Source organism: Drosophila yakuba, chromosome X (assembly GCF_016746365.2).
Source record: "Drosophila yakuba strain Tai18E2 chromosome X, Prin_Dyak_Tai18E2_2.1, whole genome shotgun sequence".
NCBI lineage: Eukaryota > Metazoa > Arthropoda > Insecta > Diptera > Drosophilidae > Drosophila > Drosophila yakuba.
In genome coordinates, this window is record NC_052526.2 from 10,223,165 (window position 1) to 10,245,926 (window position 22,762).

At 41.0% G+C, this 22,762-nt stretch overlaps 6 protein-coding genes across 8 annotated transcripts; 2 read left to right on the top strand and 4 right to left on the bottom strand.

Moving 5' to 3' along the window:
• Positions 1–1,367: 1,367 nt before the first annotated feature.
• On the bottom strand, positions 1,368–8,904 carry LOC6524891 (clathrin heavy chain). Of its 2 annotated transcripts, none has more exons than XM_015190434.2 (7): positions 8,747–8,904; positions 7,491–7,745; positions 6,815–7,022; positions 2,351–6,652; positions 2,120–2,286; positions 1,952–2,038; positions 1,368–1,887 (listed from the first exon to the last, which is right to left on the bottom strand). In XM_015190434.2, the coding sequence occupies exons 2-7, from the start codon at positions 7,530–7,532 to the stop codon at positions 1,657–1,659; spliced, it is 5,037 nt and encodes a 1,678-aa protein (XP_015045920.1). In that variant the 5' UTR covers positions 7,533–7,745; positions 8,747–8,904; the 3' UTR covers positions 1,368–1,656. The 2 variants fall into 2 exon arrangements, with proteins under 2 accessions (XP_015045920.1, XP_015045921.1); XM_015190435.2 differs by having other exon boundaries at positions 8,709–8,892.
• A 713-nt stretch (positions 8,905–9,617) lies between these two features.
• On the bottom strand, positions 9,618–12,016 carry LOC6524892 (probable arginine--tRNA ligase, cytoplasmic). The gene is made up of 5 exons (XM_002100696.3): positions 11,859–12,016; positions 11,671–11,799; positions 11,266–11,609; positions 10,878–11,207; positions 9,618–10,814 (listed from the first exon to the last, which is right to left on the bottom strand). Exons 1-5 carry the CDS (start codon positions 11,898–11,900, stop codon positions 9,665–9,667), a joined length of 1,995 nt encoding a protein of 664 aa, XP_002100732.1. The 5' UTR covers positions 11,901–12,016; the 3' UTR covers positions 9,618–9,664.
• A 272-nt stretch (positions 12,017–12,288) lies between these two features.
• On the top strand, positions 12,289–15,452 carry LOC6524893 (leucine-rich repeat flightless-interacting protein 2). The gene is made up of 7 exons (XM_002100697.4): positions 12,289–12,364; positions 13,172–13,313; positions 13,501–13,785; positions 13,846–14,209; positions 14,272–14,430; positions 14,804–14,988; positions 15,049–15,452. Exons 2-7 carry the CDS (start codon positions 13,227–13,229, stop codon positions 15,157–15,159), a joined length of 1,191 nt encoding a protein of 396 aa, XP_002100733.1. The 5' UTR covers positions 12,289–12,364; positions 13,172–13,226; the 3' UTR covers positions 15,160–15,452.
• A 223-nt stretch (positions 15,453–15,675) lies between these two features.
• On the bottom strand, positions 15,676–17,141 carry LOC6524894 (protein stunted). 2 transcript variants are annotated; one of them, XM_015190436.2, is made up of 4 exons: positions 16,984–17,141; positions 16,735–16,865; positions 16,086–16,135; positions 15,676–15,814 (listed from the first exon to the last, which is right to left on the bottom strand). In XM_015190436.2, the coding sequence occupies exons 1-3, from the start codon at positions 17,010–17,012 to the stop codon at positions 16,122–16,124; spliced, it is 174 nt and encodes a 57-aa protein (XP_015045922.1). In that variant the 5' UTR covers positions 17,013–17,141; the 3' UTR covers positions 15,676–15,814; positions 16,086–16,121. The 2 variants fall into 2 exon arrangements, with proteins under 2 accessions (XP_015045922.1, XP_002100734.1); XM_002100698.3 differs by lacking the exon at positions 16,086–16,135 and having other exon boundaries at positions 16,984–17,140.
• A 420-nt stretch (positions 17,142–17,561) lies between these two features.
• LOC6524895 (mastermind-like domain-containing protein 1) lies at positions 17,562–21,046 on the bottom strand. The gene is made up of 5 exons (XM_002100699.3): positions 20,909–21,046; positions 19,471–20,628; positions 18,949–19,057; positions 18,390–18,554; positions 17,562–18,276 (listed from the first exon to the last, which is right to left on the bottom strand). The coding sequence occupies exons 2-5, from the start codon at positions 20,158–20,160 to the stop codon at positions 18,212–18,214; spliced, it is 1,029 nt and encodes a 342-aa protein (XP_002100735.1). The 5' UTR covers positions 20,161–20,628; positions 20,909–21,046; the 3' UTR covers positions 17,562–18,211.
• A 242-nt stretch (positions 21,047–21,288) lies between these two features.
• LOC6524896 (glycosyltransferase-like domain-containing protein 1-like) lies at positions 21,289–22,689 on the top strand. Its single transcript, XM_002100700.4, has 3 exons — positions 21,289–21,434; positions 21,488–21,770; positions 21,829–22,689. Exons 1-3 carry the CDS (start codon positions 21,350–21,352, stop codon positions 22,595–22,597), a joined length of 1,137 nt encoding a protein of 378 aa, XP_002100736.1. The 5' UTR covers positions 21,289–21,349; the 3' UTR covers positions 22,598–22,689.
• Positions 22,690–22,762: the final 73 nt, after the last annotated feature.

A 22,762-nucleotide genomic window follows, 5' to 3' on the forward strand; every position in this document is an offset into this window, starting at 1 on the left:
ATTTTCCGATCTAAATAAAGAGGTAAAGATAACTTAAATGTATTCTGAATGTAAAACAGCCTAATTAAAATTGTCTAATTAGTAATAATACGATTACACATATATATATATATTTACCAAATAATATAACATATTTATGCTCTAAAGTATAAAGTATATACGACTACAACAAATACGCATTTTTTGATTTTTTGTTCGTAGATAAGATAAGTTAATGTGAAAAGAATAACATGATTGCATACTAAAAAGTTCCACAACAATGACAGTTGAATTTTATTTCGAGAGCTAAGAAAACCAGCAACAAAAATATTTTAAAGCTATAGTCTTAAAAATATTATTATTAAAGATCACTAATGAATATGGTTGGCAAATATAGGTGGAGAGTAAATATAATAAATTCAAATTTAACCGAAAGTCTTTAATTTCAAAATTGTAGCAGCCGAATAAGTTCAATTAAATAATATAATTTGAATCCGAGATGCAATAATACAAAACAAATAACTTTCTTGTCATTTACACAAAATTCGAAGAATTCGGAATATTTTGACTTGGATTACACTCTTGTATTTATGCCCACACATAAACAATGTTGTGCAGAAGAGGCAAATGGTATTATAGAAAAATGTGACACGTCATGAAGAAAAAATTCGCACCCTATGATTTTCTCTTTGGAGAAGGATCAATTTGCTTTCAGGAAAACTCGTTACTTACCATGTTACTTTCTTTATGTTGGCCAGTCTAAAAGCTTGAAATCATGATACTGGAGAACCATTGATTGGAGAACTCTTGGAACCCTTTTTGGGACCCAAATAGGACCAGTGAGAATTAACTCAAACGATGATTCAATCAACCCATCAAACACCCATCAATCGTGCTTGTAAGGCAAAGTGTCCAGTTCACACCGTGCACCATTTCACAAACAGCTTCGTTAATGCGGAGAACAGGAGTTTATGCGTACACATAGGCTCCTTAACACATATATACCAAACTGTTTCTCAAAAACAAGAATAACTTTTTCCAATTCAGAATATTGTAAATCTAAAACAGTTAACGGTTTTACAATCACAAAAAAACAACCAATGGACAAAAAAAAACGCAAAATCAGGTTTTTTTTGTAAGACAAAGCGCTTTTAACGTTTTTTAAAAATGACAAACAGTCAATGGTCGAGATATTTTGTAAACTTCCTTCAGTTTTAGTAACTCCCACAAAACCTTCGAGAAAATTATCTTCCCCCAATGCCCTATGCCTATGCTTCAGTCCTAGAGCGAAATTCAATTTGGTTTTCAAATAAACCTACTTAAACATAAAAAAAAACCAACCTTTCGACACCCTTGATACTTTAACCGACTGACAATAACATAGTTAATTATGATAAAAAGTAATATATTCTGTTATATTTGAATAAAGAGTGCTGTAATTATCAAAACATATAATCAATTTTTAACTGTCTACAAACAAACCAAAAATTGGATTGTTAATTGCATTGCTTTAATTTAATGATGTTCGAAGTTATGTTTACTGTGTTCTTTCGTTTTGGTAATTTTTGGCGCACATGCAATTAATAGATTATTTTTCTTATTTTATTGGTATTCCTTTAATGCTGATACATTTGTTTTTTAAAGTTGTTTTGATGCATTCATCATCGGGTGCAAGTCCTACAAGTAGGGATAGCCCATGTTGCGTCCTGCTGCCGCCGTTACCGTTGCTGCACCGGGTGGATAATTCTGTGCATATTGTGGAGGTATTCCCATTGCTGGGCCAGCGGTGATCATCAGTTGTGGCTCCATTTGAATAATGTTTTTGTGCTCAGTGGAATCGTCCTCCTTCTCGCGCTGAGCTTCGTTTAACTCCAGTTTGTCCACCTTTGTTGTGTATTCCCGCAGAACCTGGAAAATCGACACCAAATTAATATGCCATCAGAAGCTAAGCAAATGGATGAAATGGATGTACCTGAATTAAATAGGGCATGGCAAAGTCAACGATTTTATGTTTCCAGGCCAACTCCAAAATGACATCAGGGCGCAGCAAGTCGTAGCACTGGAAATTCATACAAATATATTAATAAAAGAGCACTGCTGTTGTGTTAACTTAATTATCATTCATTATTCGTCGACGCACCTGATAAAGACAAGCTGCAAAACAATCGTATGCGTCACGTTCTAGGAACCAACCCAACAGCTCCTCGGCAATATCTTGCTTGCAAGATTCGGCGGCGTACTCCATAGCATCCTTGTAGAGTTTGTCCTTTTTGCAGAGCTCAACACTCTGTTTCCAGCGGTTATTTCCTGAGATACAAATGAACATTTTGATCAGTTTCAAGTGCAAATAAGCAGCAAGTGGTTAACTTACCCTTGTACAAGTAGGCGGCAATCCTACGGAATTCGGTAAGTTCGTGCTTTTCGAGTTTCTGTGCCAACGCAATGTTGTCAAAGTTGTCAAATCCATCGATCGAGTTGCGCAGACCCTGGTAGTCCTCCTCGTCGATAAGGAGTCCGTTCAGGGCTTCGTTGATTGCCTTGTTATTGAGAGATTGGACTGAACGCAGATAAGGCTTGACGAGTGGCAAATAGCCGGTCTTGGAGAAGTAACTAACAGCACGAGTGTGATCCATTCTGGGTGCCAGCACGAGGAGCATGTCGTTCAACAACAGCGGCTTGAAATCCAAATAGAATTCAATGGCCTTGTAGTACAGCTCAATGTTGGCCACCTTGGTGATGATGTCCTTAAAGTGACCCTCACGCCACGCCTCCGTGGGATGGGCCATCATGGCCAGTACAGCGTTATCGTACTCCTCATACTTGTCATACAGGAATACCAGCTCCGACCACAAGTGAGCCGATTCAGCGGCACGCAGAACTTTTGGAATGTTAACGCGAGACCAGAACAGCTCCAAGTGTTCTCGCATTTTGGAAGGTTTGAATTTAGAATAAAGTATAGCTAATTCGGTGAACATTCCCATGTGCGCACGTTCCAGTCCCAAAGCCGACTCGAGTAGCGCAATCAATTCATCGAAGTATCCCCGGTTCTGATAGTAATTAATCAGATCCTCCAGCTCATCGGCATGCACCACAATGTGCAGGCCACACATCTGGGCTAGCCTAAACTCCTCGGCGTCCACGCAGGCGAAACACACCTCCTTCCATGTGCGCGTTGAGTTGGCTTTCCGCGCCGAGTCCACAGCCCCTTGGAACTCCTTCAGGTATACCAAAGTAATGGCCAGGCGTGCAAAGTTGCTTACATTGTTGTACAGGAGCTTCGCTGCATCGTACATGCCGTCGCTGAAGCAACGGTTGCCAATCTTCTGGATGTCGGCATGGTTGGGACCCGAAATGAACTCCTCCAGATCGGCCAGACGTCCAGTGCGAGCATACGCATAGATCAGTTCGCTCTCGATGTAAGATTCGCGTGCCTTCTTGCGCGCCATTTGCAGATAGCGAACGAGGTCATCCCACGACTCCACCTTGCTGGCCACATCGACGACATCGACGTAGGCGCTAGGATCATCAGCCTTGATGTACGAATCGATAGCCTCCTTGACCAAACCCTGCTGCAGTTGGGCCTTGGCCAGCTGCGACCAAACGGCCGGCTCATTGCACCGCTCGGCGAACTCGTTGGCCCGCTCCAGGTTGTTCACTTGATCGATGAGCACCTGAATGGCCGATGTGTTCACATCGAACTTCTTGAAGATGGCGAAGGCTTCTTCGTACAACTGATTACTGATCGCAATGTTCGCGATATCGGGAGCATCGTAGTTCTCCAGCCTGTTGATGTAGTCCATGACTCGGGTGCGATCGGCCTTGATGGCTGTGAGAATAAGCAAGTTCTGCAGATTGCGATGATCGCTAAAGACGGACGAGTCCAGAATAATCTTCTCCAGAAGTTCAATCAGCTCATTGGGCAAATCGGCGGTCATGAATGCCTTGACCGTCACCGAGATGTCATCGGGATCCTGGGTCTCGGACAAAGCCGTCTGCACCACCTGATCGATCAACTGGCGCTTGTAGGGATTGCTCTCCGAAAGGACCTCGGCCCACAGTTCGGCGTCGCGACGACCAACCAAATAGCGTGCTTCGCTCTTGAACAGTGAGTTCTCATTGCAAACGGCAATCAGCTCGCGATCGCACAATCCACGCTCGTAGGCAACACACGCCAAATGGGGATCCCGCTTCTCGCAGTAGCGACCGACCACACGGCTATCGTAGTACTGATTCTCCTTAAGATATCTCTCGGGGTTGTTGTTCGAGTCAATGTAGATCTTGGCCAAGGCATTATGGGTGGCTGGCTCGACGCAGCCCTCGTGAACTCGGGACTCCAGCCAGGGAAGGAGGAGCTTGAGGCGGTTGCGTTTCTCGACTTCCTCGACGAGCTCGTCGGTGGAGAATTGTCCCTTGACAACGAGAATTAGATTTTTGATTATGTCCTCACTGCAGTCAACATCAAGAAGGCCACCCACTACAACAGGCAAGCGGGATGGGTTCACCTTCTGCACATAAATCTCGATGTACTTTTGCAGATTGTTACGATACAGGTAAAGCACCAAGTCGTGCACGAAATCGAAACGATCACAAACAATAATTAAAGGTAGCTGATCCGTCAGCTTGGCCTCCTTCAGGAAGTTCTTCACCCGCTCCGGATTGTAGCAGTTTGATTCGCGGCAAATGCGCTCCACCTCCTTGATCTGATTAGTCTTGCAGGCCGCCTGAATGTATTTGAAGTGCACTTCGGGATCCTGTGAGAAGTTGACAATGCTGCTCAGGAAGTAGAACAGTCCGTCGTAGCTCTTGAAACCTTCGAACAGGTCAATGAGTGCCTTGTTGGTCAGCTGTTCATGGTACTTGGTGGCAATCTGCACACAGATCTGCAAGTTCTGACGCAAATTTGCCGTAAGCATTGCCTTCAGACATTCCAGCGAGTCCTCCACCGACAGAGTGCCAAAGAAACTGACCAGCCATTCGGCATTCAGCATGTGCGTGTGCACCACGGCCCGCTTAATGTCATACAGATCCGTGTAGTGCTCAAGGGCGCGCTGGAGCAGTCCTGCCTTCTCGCATAGCTGGGCAATGTGGGCCCGATCGTAGTGGGTGAACATAGCGTTGCCCAGGATGGCGTCGGCCACCTGCGGAGCGGACATCAGATTCATTTCCAGCAGGCGCGTCTGGAGGGCGCCCTCAGCGGGTCGGTTATGCTTGAGGGCGTCCAGCAGGAACGCAGTGCACTGCTGCACCATGGAGTGCTCCATGAAGATGTCCACAATCTGATTGATGTCCGCCAGTGGCTCTTCCTCGGCCACCAGCATGGAGGCGAAACCAGCTCCCTGCTCCGGATTGCTTCGCATCACGGAGCGCAGCAGGAATACGTAATCGGGCGTATAGTTGACTTTCTTGGCGTAGAGAACAATCTTCTGGAACTGTCCGGTCTCAGCAAAGCATTGGATCACCTTGTTGGGTACATTTGCGCGTAGATAGATGGACAGGGCAAGGGTAAGATCGGAGGCCTTGACCAGATCACCCAACTCCTCGCTGCACTCAAGCTTCTCCTCCTTCAGCCACTTCTCGCACAGCTGCTTCTTGCCCTGCAGCAAGACTGGTCGACACAGCTCCAGAGACTCGAACTTGTTCAGCTTGCCCTGGTCCAGCAGAATGCCAAAGTATTGCAGCAGCGGCGGAGTCGTGGAGCCAGCTGGTGTCTGCACCTGTTGGAAACGCTGGATCGTCTGTGGCGTCCGCAGTATGGCCTTGGGTGCCAGGGCGGCAACTTTAGCCGCCTCGGCATACTGGCCGGCCGTAAATAGTTTGTTGAACTTTCGCACAAAGAGATCTTCGGCGCCGGCCAAATTGTTGCGCACAGCCATGCGAAGGGCCAAATCGGGATTCTGCAGCACGGTGTTGATGTAGGGAATGATCTGCTCCTCATCGACGGTAACGGAGAGGACCTGTCCCTTGCGATTGACGCCAATGATGCCGCCACTTGCCTCATGCGGTGCGGTAACAAAGATCGTATCGGCCGATATACGATTCATGTATATGCACGTGGCTGTCTCCATATCATACAGATGTATGTATCCATACTTGGTTATCAAGTAGATGGTGTCGTACTTGGCAGAGACTTGCATTGCCACAGGGAAATCATTTTGTGCTTCCGGCGGAAAGAAGACATCGACAGCCTTCTTGGCAAACGGCTGATTGCCGTTCGGCGGAGCACCAACTTCGATGATATGAAGCTTGCCCCCAGTGGCCGTGCGCACTGCAAAGCAGAACAGCGTTGTCGGTTCCTTGTTAGCTTCGATTTTGAACGTGGCAAAACTGGCCGCGTGCCCCTCGATAGCCTGGGAGACCTTGCGCTCCACCGAATACAACTGCATGGCACCGGCAACGCGACTCGGCAGAGCCGAAATGCCGACCAGGAGTAGCCACTGCTGGGAGGCATTGCAGCGGTAGTTGATGATTTGACATCCGTTCAGCGATGAATGCCGGTCAAACATCTTCTGCGGCATCGAATCGCCCTCCATGGACCAATGGAACACACTCGTTTCTGTGACCAGAGCTAGCGTATTGAGGGAGATCCACTTCCAGAACACCACATCCTCGTTCATGGTATGCGCCTTCATCTTTGACTTCATCTCAATGTTGAAGATCTGCAGCGTCTTTTGCGCTAAAAGAAACATTCTAAAATTATTCATATTCGAAAATGCATTCTCCCAGTCGATCGAAAATCAGTGCAAAATCCTTTCTAATTAAATTAATTTCTATTTAAAAATTCAAAACAGCATACCCTAATTTAATTTTGATCGACTGAACCATCGGTTTGAGTTACCTTTGAGCGCAATGACCTTGCTAGCGGGATTCATGATAGCCGAATCCGCTGAGATGGGACGCCGCGTGGGATTGGTGGCATCGTTCATGTCAATGATGACCACTTGGGCGGTATCATTCACCTTCTCCCGCACGCAAATAAACTTATCCGATTCCATCGTGAGCGTGCTGAATGAAAATGAATTGGCGTTGATCCCGACATTTGTGAGCTGTGCAAAGTGGAGATTGAAAATGTGTGTTAGTTAATAAATCGAAAATCATATCATACGCACTCATTACATAGCATGGCACAACCAGAAGCGACTTTGTAAGTCGGATTCATTCATTATTTAACTGCCCTAGATTGACCTACATTTACTATTAGACATTTGGAATTCGCTCAAGTTTAGATAAATGCTTGAATTCCAACTAGTTCTATAGAAAATACAGTGGCCACTAATGGAAGCTATGGAATATTATATATACAGACTTGAAGAGAGGGTAAAGCACAGTAGGAACTCGGCTTAAGCCCCCATTTCTTATGTTTACATGTTAAATTAGCGCTGGAAACCGTAAAATTTCCCCAAGAATGTAGGGAAGCTCATGGATCGGATATAATCGAAGGTAATCGTGGCATATTGATGGGTTGTACGTAGATATGCAATGATGGTAAATCCAAAATATTTAACATTACTCACCTGTAAATGCTCCTGAAAGCGGATGGGCAGTGGTTGCGTCATCTTGACTACTACAGTGAGGTCTAGTTATTGGCAGACCTTTAACAACGTAAATGTATCTCTGCGAAAACAAAGCCTATACTATGTTTTCTTGAATTGCACAATTTGTAACAATTTGTTGTTTGATTTGTTTCGAGGGTTTTGTTGTTTTGTTTAATTGTGTTCGATTTAAGTCGGTTTGTTGTTCAAGATTCGGTTTCCATTGGAACGTTTTAGCTGCACGAAAGACAAAAGATTTTGGAGAAACATATAATAATGGACTAATGGAGCACTGGTGCGGCAAGAATGAGGAAAAATCCAATTGTGGGCGTTATTTTATTGTTGATAGAAAGTGACAGCGTCACCGGATGAAAAAATGAAAGATAAAGGCCTATATGTGTACATATGTACATATGGATGTAAACGCCCTTAAAAAAAAAACACCGAATATCTTATTGTATGGCCAATTGCTTTTGTGCTACAAAATATATAGACGAATTTATTTCCTACGATTAATCCTTTGTATCGGTATTTTTTTTTTACGATTTCTTTCGTATTTGCACTTGCCGTGTCGACGGGAAAATTACCAGCACTTTATTTTATTTGAGGTGAGCGAGGGAGAGAGAGAAAGAGAGAGCGCTGGAGAGAGCGAGAGCGAATTGAGACCCGCGAGAGAGTTTGAAAAGAAAAGAGGCAGCATTATCATCAAAAATCGCTGCTCACCACAGAAAAAGTCAGCCATGTTGAGTTGCGCTTTGAACAATTAGTCACTGACTAATACATGTACAGCGATTTGGCTCTTGTTTTCCCCCTCCCCCCTGATGAGCTATATGCATGAAAATTGAAAATCGAATTTAAATGTCACTGTTTTGCGCCTGATAACAATGGGACAATGCCAGGAAACTGGCGAAATTCGGTGTATATACATCCAATTGTGTAGCGGTACTTCCCAATTCACACACACACACACAGCAGCTCTCGCACACACACACACACATGAGCGCGCACACTTGCAGTGCCGCAATATGCCACATAAACAAGAACATAATTAGATAAACTGTAAATTAATCGGATGCTTTTACATCAAATAAATATGAATTGTATGTATATATTTCATTTGCAAGCGTACACACACACGCACTTTCGCACTTAACATTTTTTCACAATGAATTCAAAGATATTTGGAGCCCGTATGCTTACTGCAATTTAAAAAAGATTTATGTTATGTACAATCATACTCGAAAAAAACACGTCGATTTGTTGCTTGACGGGCACACACACTGAAGACAAACTGAGCTCTTATCAAGCTCTAACAAATGTAGTTTATTTTTTTTTGTTTGACTAAATACTGACTGCAAGACAAAGTAGAGGTGTGAAAGTTATACAATTAATGCCGATATATACGGCAAATATGCAATTGCGTGGAGTGAAAAAACATCGATACCTCATTTATCTTTCAACTCGATATTTATATCGCACGATCTCACTGCTACACGTTATTTGTTCATAATATCTTAATATAGTTTATGTTTTGAGTAATGTAATACAACTTTGTAAAGAGCAACGAATTTCGCGTACTTTATCTCTTTTATTTATGTTTTGTTGATTTTTAAATCATAATAAATTTTTAAATCACAATAAATACGTTTGGCTAACAGGTGTTATCGAGTGATCCAATTGGATAGAGTTTCTTATTGGAAACCAGTTTTCCCCACTATGTTTTTCGATTTTTTAGAACATTTTTAGAACTTTTATAATTAAAAACGCATTACGTTCCACTTAAATTTGACGATAAAGATAGAATTATTTTACCTGTTTATACCAGCTTTTGTTATCGATAAGCAAATCTTTTAAACTTCAAAACTTTGAGAACGAAAAATATTTTAGTTTTACTTAGTGATAAATAATACTAAAAATAGTGTATAAATAAAATATTTCAATAATTTCTTTTAATTAGAAATATTTCGATAGATGATAACAATAAAACATTTTAGCGCTTTTTAGCTTTTCGTATATTCAAATTATTGTAAATTTTAAGATAAAACCGAATTAAAAAAAGCCAAAATAAAACTCTCAAATTATTTCAAGTTATATAATTTATCTTTTATAAATTTTTCATTTTATTTGTGTATATATGATGTCAGTAGTAGAACTTTTTACATTTTCGAAACTGGTTTAAGGCCTAATATATAAAAGCATTGGCGCAACACAGCCGCAGTTGCCTCGCACAGGAGAATTCGGCTATGATTTACCGCGATAATATCGCCTTGTTTGTTCTTTTCAATACAATAGCAAGAGTCATAGAATTCGGTAAACACGGTGCATACCTCGAAGCAGAACTCGCACAAGAAGTGCAGGAAGAGTTCCCTTGAGCACTTGATGAGTATGTCGTGGAGTTTCAAAAGAGTCTTTGCTAGTTTCCATTCCTTTTCGTGGGCCAACACAATGTTGGTCTTCTTCAGTATTTCAGGCAGATTGGAGAAATCTTCGCCACAGTTTCGTGCAATGGAGCATATACGTGTGTAGGTGTAGAGTAAGTACACCGCAGTGTTGCCGCGATCCTCCAGCATCTTATCAAACGAAAATATATAGTCACTGATTCGGTTGTGACATAAATCCGAATACTTAATGCATCCGTATGCCAGCGACTCTTGGGCGTCCTTCAGTTCTTGTGGAGTGAGGACCTTATCGCGGCCACGACTCTCCAATTGCAGCAGTGATCGCTTCATTCCCTCGTCCAGCAAATCGGCCAGCTTAACCGTATCACCCGATCGAGTCTTGAACTTCTTGCCATCCTCGCCCAGAACGACGCCAAACTGTACGTGGTCAACACGATGAGTGAGTGGATTCAGGATGGCTGATCGTTCGGCTGCTTTGAAAATGGTGTTGAAATGCGTGCTCTGTCCGGAGTCGACCACATAGATGATCCAGTCGCAAAGTTCCTCTTCCACGCGATGACGAATGGCTGCCATATCGGAGGTGTCATAGGTAAAGCCACCATCCGATTTCACGATTGTCAGAGGGATGCCAGTTTTCGTATCGTCCGGCCACATGATCTCACGACCCTCATCCGCTTCCAGCAGCCCCTTGCCTCGCAAGTATTCCACAACGGACAGCATACGTGATTGATAGAACGATTCACCGCGTTCCTTGATACTAATATCTAATCGTTCGTAGATCGTTTGGAACTCCTTACGCGACACATTGCAAATTAGCTCCCAGGCTTTAATGGAATTTGGCACACCTTTCTGCAATGAAACCACTCGACTGTAGGCACGCTTTTTGAACTCCTCATCTTCATCGAATCTGCAGGGAAGTATTATTTACCTCGAGCACATCGTAATTAGTTAGTTTTCTTATAAGTCTTACCGCTTCTTAGACTCCTTGTAGAACAATTGCAGATCACTGATTGGAGGGCTTTCATTTAGGTAGTTGGGGAAACGATCTTCCAAATGGGCAATCAGCATGCCAAACTGTGTTCCCCAATCACCAAGATGGTTGATGCGGATCACATCGTGCTGCAGGAACTCCAGGAGACGGCATAACGATTCGCCAATGATGGTGGATCGCAAGTGTCCGACATGCATCTGTTTGGCAATGTTGGGCGATGAAAAGTCGACCAGGACTCGCCTTTTGTTCACTTCTGGCGGGCTGACACCATTACGCAACAGATTGCTCAAGGCTGAAGCTGCATAATCCCTGCAAAAATTAACATTTGTATAGTTTGTAATGGATTTTATGTAAATGTGCTACCCACTTGCTAAGGAAAACATTCACGAAACCAGCTCCGGCAATTTCCAGCTTTTCTATGAGTGGCGATGGTGGGCAGTGTCCTTTTAACTCGGTTGCAATATCACGTGGTGCTTTACTAATGCCCTTTTCTTTCAGTTTCTTGGACAATCCCATGGCATTGTTGCACTGATAGTCGCCAAATTTCGCAGACGTGCTATTTACTGGAGCAATTATAACAGGCGTATCTCTGAATTCCGGAAAAGCTGATGCAATAGCCTGGCCAAAGACACTTTCCAGGTGCTCAGTGATCGAAGAGGAATCTTTGAGCTTCGCGGCGCCGCCGCCGGCATTTGATTCTTCAGCAATGGACTGCAGGGAATAAATGACATGCATTTTTGAAACTTAAACACGTCAAGGGTCATAAACTCACCTTCTTCAGGATGAACAAGCGGTTCTTCAACTTCTTATTTTCAATTTGAAGTTGAACAAGATCGACGTCCAACTGCTCACCATTTTTGGCAGTTTGTATTCTGGCGGCAAGGCCTTGGGTCTTCAGTTCCTTTAAAGCCGGCAATGTCATGTCAAAATGTTGGCGTAAAGTATCAGCTATTTGCTTACCAGCTCCCTGAGTTTCTTTAGCTCCATATTTAGCTCGGACATGTTTCCAAATTTCGACTTTTGTTGCTCCGCTTATTAATAACAACAACACAACGATGCCACATGGATGGCAAGTAGTGTGCACACATTGCCAATCGATGACGATAACTGGTGGTGATGTCACGCATCACAGTCACTTCTTGGATGCCGTTTTTCCCACTGCCAACTTGGGTATTTCATCATTTTACAGTCAACGCTTGCAACAACACACAATTATATTGTTTCTGCATTTTAAAATCAGTTCTAAAAAATGTAAAGCTCTGTATAGTAAATAAATGTATGGTAGTCTTTTAATAGCTCAATAAAACACATCGCTTAGAAATATGTTGGCTGTGTCCGGTGGAAAAAACACATCGGGTGCACCTAACACTTAATACTTTTATCGATAGATCGATTTTTCGACCACCTCTATTATGATTAATTGTGATTGTTCTTTCGCTAAAGGTGTCTCTTAAAACTTTTTATGTGTATGTGTGTTTAATTAATTTATAGATTTTGTCACCTTTGTGTAAATACTTGCAGTCTAGTGGGGGGCGCAACCTAAAGTACTTGACGTGTGGTGCACATTATCCACGAAAGATACATATGTGAAAACTAGGAAAAACAGATGTGTGTAACGCCGCTCCCATTAAAATTAAAACTGCAATGCAGACGTTTTTTTGTTTTACAAATATAAATAGTGGATAAAAACATATTTACCGGGGCTGACTGACAGAAACTTCCTATTTATAAACAGGAGATAAACTATTTTCCTTGCATCTCTGTCCCCAAATTGCCAAGTGTCGATGAGGAATTTGTAAAAGTTAAAAAAAAAAACCATTATGCAGAGCAATGCAAAAAAAACGTTTACTTTATTTTCATCCTCTGATACGCATTTTGTCTGCATGTTCGTGTGCTTGGTGACAATGGGACTATATATACACCGGTTTTTATATAAGTGAGTCGGCTCTGCTAGATAACACGGTGTATTCCGATGATAAGGTATCCATATCATATCACACACGATCATCAATTAGGACATTCCAAAATGTTTACTATTACAAAGAGTTTCATTGACTTGCACACTGAAGAAGCAGCACTGGAAATGCTTTCCCTAGAATCTCTTAACTTTATTTGTTTATAAGTACGTGCTGGCTTCAAAGGACTTTCCTTTGAAACTGATTGTCTTAATCGCAAAAATGTTCCTTGCTATTGTTTTATTTGGGTACAAACATTTACTACTACATTTACTGCATTTTTGATAGACTTCAAATTAACAATTGGTTTCTTTTTAGCGTGCGATCGCTTACGATTAATATATAAAGTATAGTTAACTTGAGCACAGATTCAATGGAAAGTATCAGCACCACAGGTCGGCGACGGAACAACATGCGAATCAATGCCGAAGATAATGCGCTGGATCAAATTACGAAAGAGGTGTGTATTTTACATCCTAAAACATGGCATTACATTTATGAAACTTCGGGGTTAAATAACATCTAAAAGGTAATTAAATGTTGATCTTCCTTGGTGAATGCAGACACGCATTGAAGCTAAAATGGGCTACATAATTGAAACTATATAAACTACTTGAATTGAGTGAAATTGAACTGATTCTTTTCAGGCGGAAGCGCGACTTGCTGCGCGTCGACAGGCGCGCGCCGAAGCCCGCGAGATTCGAATGAGGGAGCTGGAGCGGCAGCAGAAGGAGCAGGAGATCACCGCCGACCGGGTGTTCGACATGCAGAACTCCACGGCAGTGGGCAGCGAAACCCTGTCGGTGCATCCCGTGCGCCTCGCCTACGGCGGACTGTTAAACGTGACCCGTGCATCAGCATCCCGCCGCAGCAGTGAGGACTCCGTGGAGGAGGAGGGCAGAAGTTTTCGTGACTTCAAGCACGAGCTTAAGGTGAGCGCTGACATTCAATCCATGCACTTCAATGTGATTCAAGGTGTGTTTTGCTTTCAGGATGTTGAGGAGCGGTTTCGAAAAGCAATGATAACGAACGCCCAGTTGGACAACGATCGTGCCTCGCAGGCCTACGAAGTCAAGCTTCTGAAGGACAAATGCGAAATAATGGAAGAGTCGTATGCACAATTACAGCGCGAGTTCAAGGAGAAGATGCGTGACTGCAATGCGCTCAAACGCAACCTGGATCGCGCCAATCTCGAGCTTAAGCTAGTACAAGGGCAGTTAAACGAGCGCGACTCGTTGATCGCCGAGCAGGGCCTTCTAATTGTAGCAGTTGAAAATGCCGATGGCAGCGATGCCAAGCGAGCTCTTGTGAGTGTCGAGAATGCCAAGGTGCTGGCCTCCGTTCAGGGTTCTTTAGGTGATTATCCCCGTGCATTCTCCTGGATCAGATAACTTCTCAATGGTTTATGTTCTTTGCAGACGTAAGACTTAAAAAGTTCAGTGACGAAAAGCAGCGACTGCTGGCGGAGGTGCAAAAGCTTCACGAACAACTTGACGAGTATAAAAGTGATGGAATTTCCGGACGCCGCAGTCTTTCGCAAGGTTCCTTCGGCGATGAGAATGATTACGAGACCCAACGTACGTGTACCATACTTACTTAATGCCAACTAAACTTTCAGCATGCAAAGTGCACCCAGTGATTATCCTATTATAACTAGCTCTTTGGCAGCACAAACACTAACAGATTCTTGCTCAAACTTGAACAATTTTCAGAATTATTATTTTGTAGTTTTTATTATTTGATAACAAAGCTTGAAGCAATATATTTATATCATTTATATTTCCGATTGTATTGATCGGCCACATTCTCTCGCACTGTTGTGTATCTCCATACAAACATATATCTTCAGTTTTTTACAATAAATTGTATATAACTATGGCAGCTTGGCACTATAGAGCTGCAACATATTTGTACTATATTATGAGCCCTTTTTCTTATATTATCCGACAGGGGAAACAAACAAAATCATTTCAGACCATAAATATAAGCTGCAAAAGGCGGAACAGGAAATCGCCAACTTGCAGTCGAGCTTAGCCCGCTCAGAAACTCAAGTAATCCGATACAAAAGCACCGCAGAAGCCGCCGAAAAGGCTGAGGCAGAGCTGAAATTGGAGCGTCGCAAGCTGCAACGCGAGGTAAGTTGTGGAATGCCAACCAAAATGTGCAATTTATAAATGGTTTATTGTATTCCGCAGCACCGGGAACTCTTGGAGAAGTTGGAGGAAGCTGAAACGTCAAACAACCATTTGTTGAAACGCCTCGATAAGTTGAAAAACGCAAAGAGTGCCATTCTAAAGGACTTATGATCTAAGATGGGAAATGCAATCTCGCCAACCATTGAAAGGTCGCACCCGATGACATAGAAAACAGTACACGACATCATCAACACACAAATGCTGCAATTAAAATAGCACTTCGGTAGCAATTTAATCGGTCTTAGTGGTAGCAAATCGATAATTTTTGAAGGATAATCCAAAATACTCTACCTTAAAAATATATATTTAAATTAAAATATAAACTAACTGGATAATAATTAACATAAATAATGTCTATATGTATATTTAAAGCGCAAAATATAAGTAACAATTCAATTGGTTCAGCATTATGTGTATAAAATCATTCTATACAAATATGCGTTGACAAAATTATCGTGAGACACACGCTTCTGGTAAACCTGACCAATAGTTTTTTATATATATATATTATTCTATTGAGTCTATATTTGAATCTTTGATCTTTGCTAGAAATCCGTTTCATCGGTCGCGATCTCTCAGCGGAACGCCCAATAAATGCCACACTTAAGAACAATTAAAACCACCTTGTTTAAATAAATTACATTTATTTAATTTTATTTATTTTTGAAGATTTCACAACATTGCAGCTTTGGCGGATCTTAATTGTTGCAAATCATTCTCGAGGGGCCACTGAAAAGCATCTAGGATTCCGACTGGGTTTGACGCTCTGCGGACAGGAAAAAAGGCAATAATCAGCATTGGCTTTGGGTAATAATTTTACATCACAAAGAAATAGTTAATAGTTGGTCGGTTGTAAACTTTTTGGGCGGACACTTTGGGATATTGATTAATATATATAAACACATCGCATTTGCATGCAGTTCAGCCGGAAAGCGTAGTTAGAAACTTTGGAAACAAAGTTAGATACATAAACTTTCGTTGAGTTTTATGTGAACGCTGGGATAAATTGGGTTTTGTCTGCCGCGGCAGGCACTTACGCCAGTTTTTAAATTATTTAATTGACGGCAGAACACTTAAGCCCTTTCATCTGAAAAATATATTCAAATATGACGCAATATGAAACAAAAATCGAGCTTCTATGAATCTTTGGAGGGTTTGTTTTGAAAGGATGGTTTTGGTGAATGTAGTTTGTTAGCAGTTTGCCAAAATTGAATTATTTCTAAACAGTTACGATAATTTTGAGTTGAAACTTTTTGAAATTTGATTTTGTGTGTATGGGTATTAACGCTCCAATGTTGATGATCAGGATTTGTAGATTTATTTTGTGTTTTTCGCAAATATATCCAATTCGGAATTCAAAATAAATGATATCAAATGGGAACAGTTTCGATGCGCGATATTACGCCTAGAAATAGGCAACATTTTCGTAGTGAAAAAGTGGGAACACAACTGAGCCCTTTACTATTTAGTATTTTTTACATTGCCACTTCGAAACGGTGCTTTTTCGACACCTTAAGGCTGAATATCGTTTGGAAACCACTTGTGAGTGACTTCGAAACATTCCAAATAACTTGTTAATAATAGCGCCCCCTTAGCTCGCGAGTTATCCATAAGTTGCCGGAGTAACTTTATATAATGATTGCTATTTGGCAGCTCAATAGCCGCGCAAAATGGTTTGATACGTACGAGCTGGCTTGCCATTTGCCCAGGGAGTGAACTTCACATGACTCGCGTCGCGCTTGGCGGCATCAGCACGCAGTCCCGTCTTCAAGGACTCGCGCAAAATGCGAGCGGCGATGTTGGAGTATTGGATGTAGCTGCAATCGGCAATATTTGGATTAATTATGTTATGTAATCCGGCAGCAAATGTGTTTAAGTTGCAACATAACGCTGCCTCAACACAGCTGGTGCGGCAGGCACTTATACAATGCTTACGTAATTCCGGCAGCTCTCCAGGCAGTCATTGTGATCGTTTTATTCGAAATATATTCACGCTACACAAAAATATATAAGATATTCCTTTTCAGAATCCGGTCAGTGTGGCCAACAGATTTTTCAGCGTTAATATTGAAATATACCGTCGGTTGTCACCCATATACCTTAAATACTATTTTAGTGTGTGCCAAGATAACGACGACACCTGTGCCGAGGAAATGGAAACGGACCTCTGTTATTTAACATACTCACTGTTAGTCAAATTTGTTATCGATATCAAAACTCAATAATTGGCACATTTTTTGCAATTTTTCAAAAGTTTATTTACTTATTTTAGATAATTTGCGATTAAAATCCTAATATATATATAGATAGATGTGCCTTGCTTTATTTGAAAGAGCGAAGTTTCTTCCCTAATTAAGCATAAACTAATTTAGCTGAAATTTTTTAAACTGCGTTCCACATTAGAAAGCGTTAAAAAAAAAAAATTAGTAAAATGATTTTTTATTGCTTATCTAAAATGTTTAGTTCTAAGAGATTAATCAAATAACCACCAAAGCACTCAAAACAGGACCAAGTTAAGGATATATTAGATTATTTATTTATCATTGACTTTAAGTTAGACTTTACAGATAATATTTTAAAACTTAACAGAAGAAAACACTTAAATTCTAATTAAATATGTATATATACAGAACAAAAATGTATTCAATATTCTTTAACGTATTAAAGAATCGATCTGACAAGTTATTGCTGATTTTATTTAGTTTTTGTAGACGCACACATAAAAGCAGAACGCAAAGTGGAAATTACTTATTCTTGCACATAATTAGTTTTCAATATTTTTGACATATTTGAAATAAGTGTGGTAATTACTCATTTTCTAATTAGGTTAACAAGTCCGGTTTCTAAAAGCAATTAGCATTGTATTCTTGTATTCGTATATTACATGTTATAAATATGCAGTCTAGCAACTTTAATACAGAGTATACGCATTTTGCACATGCTCGTGAATTCCTGTGTGGTATATATATAAAATATATATTGTATGTACATTAATATTTTAAACAAAGCGCCTTGTTCTTCCAGACATATATTTTTATAGTTTAATAAATATACTTTTGACTGCACAAAAATGTAATTTATACATTTATATTATTTATTTCGGTTGTGTTCTCTTTTTTAATGCAAATTAGTTTAAATATTACGCTATTATATAATAATTTAGTTACAAAATAGAGCAATTTGTTGAACAGCATCGTCCAGAACCGCCTTTACTATTTTGTCTTTGATCTAAAAGAGTGGAGGAGTGAAATTCATTAAGATTTTTCTCATTGCAGTAGCATATCTAGCTCTATATTTTTGAGAGTATATAATATTATTGGAGCTATTATTTGAAAACTTACCTTGTGAATTGGGCTCTGGCAAATTATCACGTGGCACTAAATGCATAACAGTCGTTTTGCCTAATGGAAGTCCCAGTGCTCCTAAGGTTACATTGCAATGAAGAAAACGACCTTGATAAATTAAGCGCAAGATTTCAGCTTTCGACACAGTTTCGTGGGTCCAATCTGCAAGACAAATGCATTGTAGTATATTTCATGTTTTCGGGTTAATATTTTCACTTTAAAATTAAAATAACCAACAAGGAGCTGTTTTTAACCGATATTATTTGAGCCACCTTAAAAATATCCAATAAGACCAATTACATAGCCCAATTAGGCAATTAAATCCAATTAAATTATTTTAATACATTAAATATTTGATAGGATTTTGCAGAATATGGTAATTTTTTTTTCTAAACTGCTCTTTCTTTGTAATTAAAGTGTTCTTAAAATAAATAAAAAGGTCAACATCATGACATTAAAGGTTAAAGAATCAATTTCCCCTTGTATTACTTAGCTTACTTAATCGTTAGTGATTGAAAAATGATTCGCCAACAAACTTAACACTTAATTCACTCACCTTCTGGCCAATTATCAAATACTGTTTGTGCAATATCACCTGCGGAATCTGAAGGGCTAAAAATAAACTCTTTTGTTTTACCACTAACAAGAATGAGGCGTAGGTTAATCTGAAAAGAAAATGCATTGCATTACAATTAAATTAGACTAAATAAAATATTAAAATGTGACTCCTACCACTTGCTAACATTATTTTCGAGACAGTAAAAGATTTTTTCAGGGCCGATTTAAATTTTCATAATCTGATAAATGATTCGTGTAATAAAAAGTTCGGTTATTCAATCTTTTGCCCATATTTATGTAAATGAATGATTTAAAATGGAAAATACTTGATATTTCTCAAAATGCAAGTACGAATGCGGCTAAGAGTTGCGTAAAAGGAATCGAAGGTCGCTTCTATCTCTCTTTATGTTTTGTAAGCAGTTTCGCTCAGGTATTTATACCATTAAATTGTCGAAATAACTGACTGCAAGCATTCAATAGCCACCCACTGTACTCAATAAATGCCTAAAATAATACTTACTTTATCAGATGGTATTGTTCGGTGCATTTTGTGTGTGGTGGTGGCCAATGGGGTGGTGATCTTGGCCTTGACATTGGCGCAACAATGGCTGGCGACCTCCGATGGGCTGAGGATTCCGGATCCGGATCCATCGGCGGCCAATGGGGATGAGGGTTCCGACGAGGTCATCGTGGGCGAGAAGTTGCTCAGCTGATGATGGGGTTTCCCCTGGCAACGCAAGGATGGGGGCTTCTGGACCAGGGCGTACGACTGTCGCTGGTGGTGCACGGCTGCTATGGTGTCGGTGCAGTATGAGAACGGCAAATGGGATTGCTGCTGATGCTGCTGCTGATGATGATGATGTGGATGGTGGCTATTGCTGGCCGAGGATGAGCTCTTCTCCTTCTCCTTGTCTTTCTCCCTCTCGGCGGTGGTGACCAATGGCGATGTCGCGGACCTTATCGCCCCAAAGGAACCAGAACTGGAGGCACTCGACGACGATAGGGAGTACGAGCGCTTGGAACTCAGGGATTTTCGCTTTTGCTGCTGCCCTGCTGCTGCTGCGATTGCGATGCTGCTGCTGCTACTGCTGCTGCTGCTTTTGTCCTGTTGTTGTTGTTGTGGCTTCTGTTGCTGTTGCTGGTATTGTTGTTGTTGCTGAATTGCAGTTGCTGTTGTTTTTGGCTTCTCAATCGAAGATGTTACCGACATGGCGAGAGGGTTGCACTTTTTTGTATTTGTATTCTGTGTTTTTTCAAGTGATTCAGTAATGCAGTAATTCACTGATTTAACTGCCCATCCGATTTCGAAATGGGCAAGTTTCCAGGTCGTATGTAATCAGTGCAATCAATTGCCAATGCCATTTTGCTATTTCCATGGAGCATTGAGCATTTTTCGCCAATCCCCAGCAGGATTTGATGTAACTTTCGATTATTTCGATTCCCTTAGTCCACTACAATCGTACATAATAGAATGCGACTACATCGCTCGGTTGAAATACACTTGAATTTTAATTGGATTGCGTTCAAATGGCTTTTCCAATGAATCCGATTGTTTTGCTTCTTTTTTTTCTCAATGTTTTCCTCATATATCTGCGCACTAATATATGTACATATATATGTATGTATATATATAAATGTGTGTGTGTATGGGAGTGTGTTTATGCCCAATTTGCAGACACTAAAATTAAGAAAAACAGTGAGGATTATGAATGTGAGGAGCACTACAAGCACGGATATTACATCAATGGAATGGTAAACTTATTGAATTTTTCTCAACTTTAATTCAATGCCTTTGTACATACACACATGCATATGTACGTTTGCATGTGTGTGCGTGTGCAGTTGGTATTGGATAAAAAAAAAGTACTTTCGCGTTTGATTTTTTTTTCGTGCGCTGAGTTTTCAGCTTCGATCGATGAGATTGACTGCAGGCAGAAAGGATTTTATCAACAATATACCTATAATTCACTTTGTTTTGCTTTTTAACATTTATCTTGGCCCGAGATGACACAATTTGTAATTTTCCTATAACGACACGATGGTAAATACTTATACATACTCAATTTTTGCATTTATAAAATCAGTGTGGCCAGGGTGCCAAATGGCGTAAACAGCCAATTTGAGGCGTTCACCAATGGTCAGTATATTTTTGCGTGGCACAGGCTGTTCACCCAAACAGCTGATAACGTTTATTTAAAACTAATTGGACTTTTTTAACGTTACTAATAAGTGTACTCACTGGTGATCAGTTCAAAAACAAACTCATTTATTAATATAAATAGTTTATTATTTTCCATTATTACAGCTTTTTATAGTCACATAACAAAATGCAAAAGTTATTTGATCGGAAATTAACAATTACTGCGGTCACACTATTTCCGAGCATCCAAAATCCAAAAATGTCGTGCGCAAAGCCGCATATTTTGATTATTGAGCCGTTTTACGGTGGCAGTCACAAACAGCTGATTAGCGCACTGATCGAGGGTATATATCACAAGTAGCCCTATAAACTGCACTCCTAGTTAGCCAATTCGCAGGTCTCAGCCATAGAGATTACGAGATATTCAGTCTGCCCGCCAAGAAATGGCATTGGCGAGCACGTACCTCTGCCCTCCACTTTTCCCAGCTGATACCCCGTGATCACGATTTCCGGGTGCTCTTCGCCAGCTCCGTGCTCAGCCTGGCCGAGCTGATTGGCCTCCGTCCGGATCTAGCCGTGTGCCGGAAGATCGTCTACTTCCACGAGAACCAGCTGATCTACCCGGTGCGCGAGGTGAAGCAGCGCGATTGTCAGTACGGTTTCAATGAGATACTGACCTGGTAAGTGACCACCAGATTCTAAAATATTGACTTACATCTATAACGTATCCATTTGCAGTTTGGCCGCCGACATAGTGCTCTTCAATTCCCAGTTCAATTGCAGCTCGTTCTTGGATAATGTGCAGCCCTTTCTAAATATCCAGCCTGACTTTAAAATCAAGCATATGCGCGAGAAAATTGAGAAGAAATGCCAAGTGCTGTACTTTCCCGTCAATTTTGATCGATTTCCCAATCGGAGGAAGTCCGTGATGGGTGATACTGATGAGGATTTGGATGAGAAGTGCATTCATCTTATTTGGCCACATCGCTGGGAGCACGATAAGAATCCAAAACTGCTGGTGGACACGCTTTGTGAGCTCCATGAACGTCAAGTGGACTTCAAGGTTACTATTTGTGGCGAAAGTTACCAGGAGGTACCGGAGGAATTCGATCAAATTCAGGAGAAACTGGGCAGCAAGCTGGTGAACTTTGGCCATCTGGAACGTGAGGAGTATTTGAAGACTCTTCTCACCGGTGACATTGTGATTTCAACGGCCGACCATGAATTCTTTGGAGTAGCCATGCTGGAGGCCACTTATTGTGGCTGTTACCCCATTGCGCCCAATAAATTGGTTTACCCGGAAATCTACCCAAAGGAAAACCTCTACAACACCTCCAATGCACTAACAAAAAAGCTCTACAACTTCTGTAGAATGCCGAGGGTCTTTCGCAAACAACGCGACCAGTTCTTTGAGAACTTCAATTTCGATCGATTTTCGGCGAAGGAACTAGTGCCGAAATATATGGACATATTTCAAAGAAATAATGAATCAAACGATGTTTGTTAAAATGTTCTCCAGAACTAGAACATTCGATTATAATAGACTTCTTTTTTACTGAATATATCACTCGTCTGCAAGCTACAAGGCCAAAGAACCAACTCAACTATTCCTTTTGATAAAACACTTGACATTTACTTTACTTTAAGCATATTTATTTATTAAATATACGAA

Bases quoted from the DNA above. Each gene is read 5' to 3' on its own strand.
- LOC6524896 (XM_002100700.4), top strand. From the start codon at position 21,350: ATGTCGTGCGCAAAGCCGCATATTTTGATTATTGAGCCGTTTTACGGT. The intron at 21,435-21,487 runs GTATATATCACA...GCCAATTCGCAG, and splicing joins GATTAGCGCACTGATCGAGG to GTCTCAGCCATAGAGATTAC. The intron at 21,771-21,828 runs GTAAGTGACCAC...ATCCATTTGCAG, and splicing joins TTCAATGAGATACTGACCTG to TTTGGCCGCCGACATAGTGC.
- LOC6524891 (XM_015190434.2), bottom strand. From the start codon at position 7,532: ATGACGCAACCACTGCCCATCCGCTTTCAGGAGCATTTACAG. The intron at 2,039-2,119 runs GTGCGTCGACGA...ATGAATTTCCAG, and splicing joins TTGCAGCTTGTCTTTATCAG to TGCTACGACTTGCTGCGCCC. The intron at 1,888-1,951 runs GTACATCCATTT...TCGATTTTCCAG, and splicing joins CCATGCCCTATTTAATTCAG to GTTCTGCGGGAATACACAAC.
- LOC6524895 (XM_002100699.3), bottom strand. From the start codon at position 20,160: ATGTCGGTAACATCTTCGATTGAGAAGCCAAAAACAACAGCAACTGCA. The intron at 18,555-18,948 runs GTGAGTGAATTA...TTTGTCTTGCAG, and splicing joins ATTTGATAATTGGCCAGAAG to ATTGGACCCACGAAACTGTG. The intron at 18,277-18,389 runs GTAAGTTTTCAA...CCACTCTTTTAG, and splicing joins GCCAGAGCCCAATTCACAAG to ATCAAAGACAAAATAGTAAA.
- LOC6524893 (XM_002100697.4), top strand. From the start codon at position 13,227: ATGGAAAGTATCAGCACCACAGGTCGGCGACGGAACAACATGCGAATC. The intron at 13,314-13,500 runs GTGTGTATTTTA...GATTCTTTTCAG, and splicing joins TGGATCAAATTACGAAAGAG to GCGGAAGCGCGACTTGCTGC. The intron at 13,786-13,845 runs GTGAGCGCTGAC...TTTTGCTTTCAG, and splicing joins ACTTCAAGCACGAGCTTAAG to GATGTTGAGGAGCGGTTTCG.
- LOC6524892 (XM_002100696.3), bottom strand. From the start codon at position 11,900: ATGTCCGAGCTAAATATGGAGCTAAAGAAACTCAGGGAGCTG. The intron at 11,610-11,670 runs GTGAGTTTATGA...TATTCCCTGCAG, and splicing joins GCTTGTTCATCCTGAAGAAG to TCCATTGCTGAAGAATCAAA. The intron at 10,815-10,877 runs GTAAGACTTATA...ACTTCCCTGCAG, and splicing joins TACAAGGAGTCTAAGAAGCG to ATTCGATGAAGATGAGGAGT.
- LOC6524894 (XM_002100698.3), bottom strand. From the start codon at position 17,012: ATGACTGCCTGGAGAGCTGCCGGAATTAC. The intron at 16,866-16,983 runs GTAAGCATTGTA...TGCCGATTGCAG, and splicing joins TGGAGAGCTGCCGGAATTAC to CTACATCCAATACTCCAACA. The intron at 15,815-16,734 runs GTACGTATCAAA...TCCTGTCCGCAG, and splicing joins GGCAAATGGCAAGCCAGCTC to AGCGTCAAACCCAGTCGGAA.